This window comes from Schistocerca serialis, chromosome 8, assembly GCF_023864345.2.
Source record: "Schistocerca serialis cubense isolate TAMUIC-IGC-003099 chromosome 8, iqSchSeri2.2, whole genome shotgun sequence".
Taxonomy (NCBI): domain Eukaryota; kingdom Metazoa; phylum Arthropoda; class Insecta; order Orthoptera; family Acrididae; genus Schistocerca; species Schistocerca serialis.
Window position 1 is genome coordinate 552,489,176 of NC_064645.1, and position 10,546 is coordinate 552,499,721.

Consider the following 10,546-nt stretch of genomic DNA (forward strand, 5'->3'; position numbering starts at 1 on the left):
GTTGAGCAGTATAGGAGAAAGACTCATTGTATTCCTCCGCTCTTGGTCATCCATCTTATTGTTTTCCGTCGGTTCTTGTACATATAACCCGTTACTACAGTTTCCCTGTAATGTATCGATTTTTTTTGGAAAATTTGAAACAACTTACTCAACTTTGAGGATGTTCACAGATCCCATGTACAAATTGAATATTAGTAATTGTAACACAGACTCTTTGGCAGATACTGTAGTGTACCACTTTTGATAGAAAATGCAAATTTCATGTGAGTTTCGCTTCGTTCTGTTACAGGAAAAGTTCACAGTATGGCGAGTGGCAAACTGCACCTCCTTCTGGTTTTGGGAGCCACGTGCCTCTTCACGGAGCCAGCAGCTGCAGCCGACTACAGCAATAAATTGGTGTGCTCTACATGTGGAGATCACAAAACAGCTCTCGAAAATGTCCTAACAGGGTGCAACACATTTTTACTATACTGTGGCCTTCCACCTGAGGAAGCAGTGTGTTACGCCGTCTTAGCAGTGCACCTGTTGGCATCTACGGTAAGTACATGGAAACAGGGGTGGTTTGTCCGTGTAGCACATGTTAGGGATTCGGCACAGAGCTGGAGTTCAGTTAGTGATGGGGGTGGGGGGAGGGTGGCCACAGTTTGTTACTTTCTGCGTCCACCCCACCACCCCAGATATAGACTGCCATCACCTCCACACCAACTTGACTACAGCAGTGATCAGTACATCGCTCAAACATACCTTCCAAGATATATCAGTCTGAGAAATACAGTATTTCTAGAATATTTACTTCAACATTTGAGAAGTACAGATGTCATCCAAGTTGATTTATGTACCATAATGGCAGTAAATTTCAAGATCAACATAAAATCGAAGTGTGCGTTGACCATTATCAGTATTTCACTTAGCACTACAGTTCTTATCCACAGATCTGTAAATTATGGATAAGCAAGCATGTAAATGAGGTGAATGGTGTCTCCGTCGTCGTTTCCGCATATATTCGAGAGGGCAGCCTGTCATTTTTGTGTTATTGGAAGATATTTCCCTTTTCGGTCTTGCCTTACTCGCTTCCAGGTGTTTCAGAATAATCTAGTTCAACGAGAATATCGCATTCATTTCTGACGTTACAAGCGGTTTCAGCCGAGATTGTCCATCATCAGATCTACAAAAGAAACAAATATAAAAGCTAAAAGAGAATTTACGCAGGTTACATCAAAACTGAAATCCAGTAAAATACATAAAAGTGATATTATACCGTGAGCCTGTGACTGAACGCTCACGATTTTACGTAAATTCGGTCTGTACTTTATCTTCCGAGTGAGATTCATACGAAGAAATGTTACTGTGGCAAACCTGCCTTCCTCCGATGCTCGTGGTGTTAGGAAATCTGCGTTTCAAATGATTCTACGACTTGTATCATCCAAGGGAACGGACCAAGTCAAATGGCCGGCTCTGAGCACTATGGGACTTAACATCTGAGTTCATCAGTCCCCTAGAACTTAGAACTACGTAAACCTAACTAACCTAAGGACATCACACTCATCCATGCCCGAGGCAGGATCCGAACCTGCGACCGTAGCGGTCACGCGGTTCCAGACTGAAGCGCCTTTAACGGACCAAGTCATCCTGAAGAATAATCATATGATTAAAATACAAAAATTAATATAAGAAATGATATGAGAATGAAGTAACAGAATATGATAATTTAAAACGATTGTAATCGCTTACCATGCCATTCACACGCATGTATTATACAAACATCAAAAAAAGTTTTGCATCACCTCACACACGTGTATTATATACACATAAAAAAAAAGTTTTGCATCACCTCGGTTCCGACAGTTCCAGAACCTGCACGGAAAATTAGAATAGAGATCAACATAAACATCATTTCCGCCCTTTTTGTTGCTCATGAAAACCACACTATGCATGTTGTACTACCATACAGCGAGACCTTCAGAGGTGGTGGTCCAGATTGCTGTACACACCGGTACCTATAATACCCAGTAGCACGTCCTCTTGCATTGATGCATGCCTGTATTCGTCGTGGCATACTATCCACAAGTTCATCAAGATACTGTTGGTCCGCATTGTGCCACTTCTCAAAGGCGATTCGACGTAGATCCCTGAGTGGTTGGTGGGTCACGTTGTCCATAAACAGCTCTTTTCAATCTATCCCAGGCATGTTCGATAAGCTTCATGTCTGGAGAACATGCTGGCCACTTCAGTAGAGCGCTGTTGTTATCCTGAAGAAGTCATTCACAAGATGTGCACGATTGTGGCGCGAATTGTCTACCATGAAGACGGATGCCTCGCCAGTACGCTACGGATATGGTTGCACTATCGGCCAGAGGATGGCATTCACGTATCGTACAGCCGTTACTGCGCCTACCATGACCACCAGTGGCGTACGTCGGCCCCACATAATGCCACCCCAAAACATCAGGCAACCTCCACCTTGCTGCACTCGCTGGACAGTTTGTCTAAGGCGTTCAGCCTGACCGGCTTGCCTCCAAACACGTCTCCGACGACTGCCTCGTTGAAGGAATATGCGACACTCATCGGTGAAGAGAACGTGATGCCAATCCTGAGCAGTCCATTCGGCATGGTATAGGGCCCATCTGTACTTCGCCGCATGGTGTCGTGGTTGCAAAGATGGACCTCGCCATGGACGTCGGAAGTTAAGTTGCGCATCGTGCAGCCTATTGCGCACAGTTTGAGTCGTAACACGTCGTTCTGTGGGTGCACGAAAATCATTACTGTACATGGTGGCGTTGCTGTCAGCGTTCCTCCTAGCCATAATCCGTAAGTAGCGCTCATCCACTGCAGTAGTAGCCCTTGGGCGACATGAGCGAGGCATGTCATCGAAAGTTCCTGTCTCTTTGTATCTCCTCCGTGTCCGAACAACATCGCTTTGTTTCACTCCAAGACGGATGGACACTTTCCTTGTTGAGAGCCCTTCCTGGCACAAAGCAACAATGCGGACGCGATCGAACCGTGGTATTGACCATCTGGGCATGGTCGAAGTACAAACAACATTCCTGGTGGAATGACTGGAACTGATCGGCTGTCTGACCCGCTCTGTCTAATAGGTGCTGCTCGTGCATGGTTGTTAACATCTTTGGGCAGGTTTAGTGACATCTCTGAACAGTCAAAGGGACTGTGTCTGTGATACAATATCCACAGTCAACGTCTACCTTCAGGAGTTCTGGAAACTGGGGTGATGCAAAACTTTTTTTGATGTGTGTGTAACAGGTGTGGGATACTTATTATGAAACCATGTTGTAATTTTACAGTTACTATAATGCCCCTGTGTCCCATAATCTAGTAAGAAATATTCATGTAGTAACCTTCAACGGACATGGGCAGATTAGTAAAAACAAGAAAAATGAAATAAATAGAAGCAGTAATCGGGTTTCGAATACGGAGCGCAAGATTAAGAAGCCGCGATACTAACCACTGAGTCACCATTTCGAGCGAGGAAACTACGCGGTAAAAGGCACATGAAGCATCTCTAAAATTCTGACCGTCGTTTTTTCAGAAACGGTAGAGAATCTGAGACGTCTGTTCGCTTGTTTGACTCCTCTTCCATTGAGTGAAGTTCGTGGGAAATCAAGAGATGGTGCTCGACGTGTTTTCTTCGTGCTTTCTTAGTGACATCTCTGAACAGCCAAAGGGACTGTGTCTGTGATACAATATCCACAGTCAACGTCTATCTTCAGGAGTTCTGGAAACTGTTCCGCGTCATCGGCCACTACTCGCGAAACAGGACGTTATAGCTGCCCTCTGTGTGCCTAATGCGCACGACCTTGGCTGTGAAGCAGAAACAGAAAGCAAAAAGCTTTACCCTATGACTCAATGAAAGGTTTGTGATGTTATTACTTGGGCAAGTAACGACATCATTATTACTGTTTTTCTCGGTTGAACCGGGTGTGCTCTAACTGGATTGTTATTATATGATAATGGCGATCGACTTCTGATTTCAAAGTAGCTGGTGCATATAGGGACTCGGTCGTACATTTCACCTACTGTTTCAAAAGCACTACCTTAAACTTAGCTTTGCCTACCTTGCATGTCGTTTTGACACAGTGATTACATCCGCAAGTCTAACGGATTCTCTTTGCATGTGAAAGGAAAAAGGTGCATGTGACTCACCTTATTAAACCTTCTGAAATGAATGTTATGACTATGTTCTTACGGTCGCTAAGCTCTGGAGATGCTAATTTCGTTTTATTAATTCTAATATTTACTGAGAAATAACGATCGATTCTGTTAATCAGATTTATACTTAAAAATTGCAAATGGAAGAAAGCAATACTGTTTCTAATGCCACGTTTAGGAAGCCATCTTAAGGCTTTTACGTTAGTAGTTATTGAAAATTATGAGTTTGATTGTGAGCTTTCTTTCAATGTAGTGGTTTCCACTGTGTTCTGCATCCTCATGCAGATGATCTTTGTTGATTATTCCACCCTTAGGGACAGTTTCCAATCCAAAACCTAGAGAGTGTCCTGAACCTTTGTCCGCTCCTCCGCTCTCTTTGACAAGGCGGTTGGCTGAATGAGAGGTGACTTCTTACGCCGGAAGCCTTCGGAGGACACTACATGATTTTCGTTCAAAATTTTTTTTCGATTAGGAGTCAAAGACACTGCTACGACGCTGTGGGTTCCGTCTTTTGAGGATTAGCAAGTGCTATCTGTTGAACAGTACTACTTTCTTTTTCGATTTCCGTACCATCTAAAGCAAGTGATAGAATTCTACATGTCATTGTACAAAAGAAGAAATGTTTATGTTGGGTCGGGAGATTTATGATAATGTCTGTGAATGTTTTTTTCCGACATATTGCAAACTGTTGCTTATCGTTAACTCTTGAAACAGTTAAATTCAAGTACACTACTGGCTATTAAAATTGCTACACCAAGAAAAAAAGCAGATGATGAACGGGTATTCATTGGACAAATATATTATACTACACCTGAAAAAATGGCTCTGAGCACTATGGGACTTAACTTCTGTAGTCATCAGTCCCCTAGAACTTAGAACTACTTAAACCTAACTAACCTAAGGACATCACACACATCCATGCCCGAGGCAGGATTCGAACCTGCGACCGTAGCAGTCGCGTGGTTCCAGACTGAGCGCCTTAACCGCGAGACCACCGCGGCCGGCTACTACACCTGACATGTGATTGCAGTTTCACGCAATTTGGGTGAGAAATCAGTACCCAGAACAACCACCTCTGGCCGTAATAATGGCCTTGATACGCCTGGGCATTGAGTCAAACAGAGCTTGGATGGCGTGTACAGGTACAGCTGCCTATGCAGCTTCAACACGATACCACACTTCATCAAGAGTAGTGACTGGCGTATTGTGACGAGCCAGTGGCTCGGCCACCATTGACCAGACGTTTTCAATTGGTAAGAGATCTGGAGAATGTGCTGGCCAGGGCAGGAGTCGAACATTTTCTGTATCCAGAAAGGCCCGTACAGGACCTGCAACATACGGTCGTGCGTTATCCTGCTGAAATGTAGGGTTTCGCAGGGATCGAATGAAGGGTAGAGCCACGGGTCGTAACACATCTGAAATGTAACGTCCACTGTTCAAAGTGCCGTCAATGCGAACAAGAGGTGACCGAAACGTACCATCACGTCGGGTGATACGCTAGTATGGTGATGACGAATACACGCTTCCAATGTGCGTTCACCACGATGTCGCCAAAAACGGATGCGACCATCATGATGCTGTAAACAGAACCTGGATTCATCCAAAAAAATGACTTTTTGCCATTCGTGCACCAAGGTTCGTCGTTGAGTACACCATCGCAGGCGCTCCTGTCTGCGATGCAGCATCAAGGGTAACCGCAGCCATGGTCTCTGAGCTGATAGTCCACGCTGCTGCAAACGACATCGAACGGTTCGTGCAGATGGTTGTTGCCTTGCTAACGTCCCCATTTGTTGTCTCAGGGATCGAAATGTGGCTGCACGATCCGTTACAGCCATGCGGATAAGATGCCTGTCATCTCGACTGCTAGTGATACGAGGCCGTTGGGAACCAACACGGCGTTCCGTATTACCCTCCTGAACACACCGATTCCATATTTTAACAGTCATTGGATCTCTACCAACGCGAGCAGCAATGTCGCGATACTATAAACCGCAATCGCGATAGGCTACAATACGACCTTTATCAAAGTCGGAAACGTGATGGTACGCATTTCTCCTCCGTACACGAGGCAACACAACGACGTTTGACCAGGCAACGCCGGTCAACTGCTGTTTGTGTATGAGAAATCGGTAGGAAACTTTCCTCATGTCAGCACGTTGTAGGTGTCGCCACGGGCGCCAACCTTGTGTGAATGCTCTTGAAAGCTAATCATTTGCATATCACAGCATCTTCTTCCTTTCGGTTAAATTTCGCGTCTGTAGCACGTCATCTTCGTGGTGTAGCAATTTTAATGACCAGTAGTGTAACTGTCTAATTTAAAATGTATTGTCTCAAGTATTGTGTATGACTGAAAATATTGCTTCCACCATTATTTGGCTCGCAGTAATGTTCTCTTGCTTTTTTGTTTTTACAGTTAGTACAGCTGTTCCCGTCAGCCCTCGCTGTATTGACGGCCGTCGTCGTGGATCTCGCTGCACTAATCGTAGCTGTAAGCAACCCAGTTTCGAAAAAAAAAGTTCAGGTTTTCTGCAATCTTTTATTATTACTGTGTAACGGCACTTTTTTTGTTACAGCTTGGAAAAGACCTTGTTCTTGGCTCTTACATGCTGGCATGCAAGTTAAAATGGGTTACGCATTTCTCCCTGATATCCTATGTAAGTAACAACGCAAAGTGTGTTTCCTATTGTTTGATAATGACGTGTTGTTGTTGGACAAAATGTGCTCGCAATGCAGGGAGGAGGCATGCAGGCAAAGCAAAACCCAAACGTTGTCATCCCACCTTCCTGCTTCGCAAGTAGCGGTAATTCATATACACTAAGGTGACACAAGTCATGAGATGGCTATATGCACATATACAGATGGGAGTAGTATCGAGTACTCAAGGTGTAGAAGGGCAGTGTTTGGCGGAGCTGTCATACGTTCTCAGGTGATTCATGTGGAGAGGTTTCAGACGTGACTGTGCCCGCACGGCGACAATTAACAGACTCTGAACGCGGAGTGGTAGGAGAATGGGACATTCTATTTCGGAAATTGTTAGGAAATTCAATATTCCGAGAGCCACACTGTCAAGAGTGTGCCGAGAATACTAAATGTCTTTTTCCAAAGCTGTTTCACAGACGAAGACTGCACTGTAGTTCCTTCTCTAGATTGTCGCACAGATGACAAAATGGTAGATATCGAAATAGATGACAGAGGGATAGAAGAACAATTAAAATCGCCCAGAAGAGGAAAGGCCGCTGGTCCTGATGGCATACCAGTTCGATTTTACACAGAGTGCGCGAAGGAACTTGCCCCCCTTCTTGCAGCGGTGTACCGTAGGTCTCTAAAAGAGCGTAGCGTTCCAGGGGATTGGAAAGGGGCACAGGTCATCCCCGTTTTCAAGAAGGGACGTCGAACAGATGTGCAGAACTATAGACCTATACCTCTAACGTCGATCAGTTGTAGAATTTTGGAACACGTATTATGTTCGAGTATAATGACTTTTCTGGAGACTAGAAATCTACTCTGTAGGAATCAGCATGGGTTTCGAAAAAGACGATCGTGTGAAACCCAGCTCGCGCTATTCGTCCGCGAGACTCAGAGGGCCATAGACACGGGTTCCCAGGTAGATGCCGTGTTTCTTGACTTCCGCAAGGCGTTTGATACAGTTCCCCATAGTCGTTTAATGAACAAAGTAAGAGCATATGGACTATCAGACCAACTGTATGATTGGATTGAAGAGTTCCTAGATAACAGAATGTAGCATGTCATTCTCAATGGAGAGAAGTCTTCCGAAGTAAGAGTGATTTCAGGTGTGCCGCAGGGGAGTGTCGTAGGACCATTGCTATTCAAAATATGTATGGCTGGCTCTGAGCACTATGGGACTCAACTTCTGAGGTCATTAGTCCCCTAGAACTTAGAACTAGTTAAACCTAACTAACCTAAGGACATCACAAACATCCATGCCCGAGGCAGGATTCGAACCTGGGACCGTAGCGGTCTTGCGGTTCCAGACTACAGCGCCTTTAACCGCACGGCCACTTCGGCCGGCCCAAAATATGTATAAATGACCTTGTGGATAACATTGGAAGTTTACTGAGGATTTTTGCGGATGATGCTGTACTATATCGAGAGGTTGTAACAATGGAGAATTGTACTGAAATGCAGGAGGATCTGCAACGAATTGTCGCATGGTGCAGGGAATGGCAATTAAATCTCAATGTAGACATGTGCAATGGTCTGCGAATATGTAGAAAGAAAGTTCCTTTATCATTTAGCTACAATATAGCAGGTCAGCAACTGTAAGCAGTTAATTCCATAATTTATCTGGGAGTAGGCATTAGAAGTGATTTAAAATGGAATGACCATATAAAATTAATCGTCGGTAAAGCAGATACCAGACTGAGATTCATTGGAAGAATCCTATTTTACAAAGAAAAAAAAATTGACCTGTAAGTCGGTGACGTAGGCAATAAAACATCTTTTTATACATCAATAGACACAAACCACCCAAAAAAATTATTAAATATATTCTGAAATGTGCACGTTGTATCAGGTGATATTGAAAGGGCTTTACAGTTTCTATTATGTATGTAATTTTATTGAGATGTCTTAGGAACCTGCTTAAGATGCCATCTTCTAGTAAAGTTTCATTTACTTATTATTGTAGTACCAAACTCCGCCACTAGGAACGACAGAAAGTTGCAAATCAAAATGGCAGACTTCGCAGGAACTCAACGTGCTCATAAACATATTCAACAACAAGGGTTCAACGGAAATTTCTTACTGAGTACCGTAAGGATCGTCCTAGCAGGCTTAAAAAGCTTCTGAGGCTTTCGTCGAACGAATGAGAGAGAGAGTTCTGTTCACAGTCCCAGGAAATCAACGGATAACGTGTCACGAGAGCTTGGAGTTCGTCAGTCAACTGTCTGGACAGTGGTACACAAAACACTGCACCTGAAGCCATACAGACTCCATTGTTACACGTCCTCCCAGACACATATAAGGAAGCACGTAAAACATTTTATGTAGAAATGTTATGCCAAATTGAGAAAAATGAAAGATTTACATCGTTTTTAGCAGTGAATCAACAATGCATATCAGTTAATATGAAAGTTAACGTACAGGATGAAACGTACTGCTGTTTGCTACAAAATGATTCCTCTACTACCTGTACAAGCCTTCTAAATAAAATCCTGTAGGTAAGTAAAGTTGTAAAGCCTTTTCACAATCACCCTATATGATATATCGCTACTACAATAGCGCGTTGTATAGGTGTATGCACCTGCCCACAAAACTCCGAATGCACCGTTCGACAGTGACACTGTGCGTGCTGAGTTGTTAGGTGTGGGGTGAGGGGGGGGGGGGGCAGAGGAGCCCTGTTTACCTGAACAGGTAGACACGCGAGAGCAGCGGACTTTATTGCACATACAACAGCTTACTTACCCATCATCAGTCACCATAACTAAACTACTGATATGCGAGCACAAGTGTAGAATAAATAAATAAATAAATAATCCAGCAGCTTGATGAATGTTGAGGATGAACTTAGAGCATTGGGCTAGTTTCAAGATAAATGTGTTGTTTCATTTAATGGACATAAATGCTAGTCACATAATAAAAATTTTAAAAAGCTTCACAAACGAAGTGGCAACATGTGATGCTGCTCACAATTGGGATCTGCCCATTTGAAATGTTGCATATGCTGCTCTAGTGGAGTAGTATTTGTTTCACGTATGTACTAACAGTTCTTAACGATTGAAATAGTTTTTGGTACTCTGTATTCTCTCACTGATATTGTCAACTAATTGCATTTGAGGAGATGTCATTGGTTCAAGTGCAGTTCTTCAATACAGCTGTAAGTATCGAACATGTTTCGTGTATGTGATAATGTTCTTATTTCTTCTGTCCTCATTTTCTTTTCAGGTTCTTCCTTAATGGACGACAACAGATGCGAAGCGGCGGTGAAGGAAATTACTAATGCTGTAATCTTATCTGAACAGAAATACATGAACTGAGCGCCAACATCTGCAAAGAGTTTAATTTTTCCTTATATCTTCCAGGTAGTATGAATATAAGATTTTAGGGGCATTTGTCACACAGAACACGCTGGGGAATTTTGAGAGTGTAAGCACACCGGAAAAAAAATTATCTTCCACGGGAGACATCACTCTAATACAGTGTAACACCACGTCCAGCGTTTATAATGGCCCCACTTTGACGAGGAAAACAGTCCTCCAAATTCTACAGGTATGCCATATCCAGCTGAAAGTGATCAGCACTCTTAATTGCATTTAGATGTTATTCACCAGGAAAATTACAAGACTCAGCTGGGGAAGTGGTATTTTTATACTTTAGTTCCACAGTCTGCACTGTCATACGAAATCCCACTGAAAATTTATTT

General features: G+C 43.4%; 1 protein-coding gene across 1 annotated transcript; it reads left to right on the forward strand.

Moving 5' to 3' along the window:
* Positions 1 to 303: 303 nt before the first annotated feature.
* On the forward strand, positions 304 to 10,162 carry LOC126417113 (uncharacterized). Its single transcript, XM_050085008.1, has 4 exons — positions 304 to 537; positions 6,578 to 6,652; positions 6,738 to 6,818; positions 10,069 to 10,162. Exons 1-4 carry the CDS (start codon positions 304 to 306, stop codon positions 10,078 to 10,080), a joined length of 402 nt encoding a protein of 133 aa, XP_049940965.1. The 3' UTR covers positions 10,081 to 10,162.
* The last annotated feature ends 384 nt before the right edge of the window (positions 10,163 to 10,546 follow it).

Coding starts and splice junctions, on each gene's coding strand:
- LOC126417113 (XM_050085008.1), top strand. CDS start 304: ATGGCGAGTGGCAAACTGCACCTCCTTCTGGTTTTGGGAGCCACGTGC. Junction 538..6,577: donor TGCACCTGTTGGCATCTACG/GTAAGTACATGG, acceptor TTGTTTTTACAG/TTAGTACAGCTGTTCCCGTC. Junction 6,653..6,737: donor TCGCTGCACTAATCGTAGCT/GTAAGCAACCCA, acceptor TTTTTGTTACAG/CTTGGAAAAGACCTTGTTCT.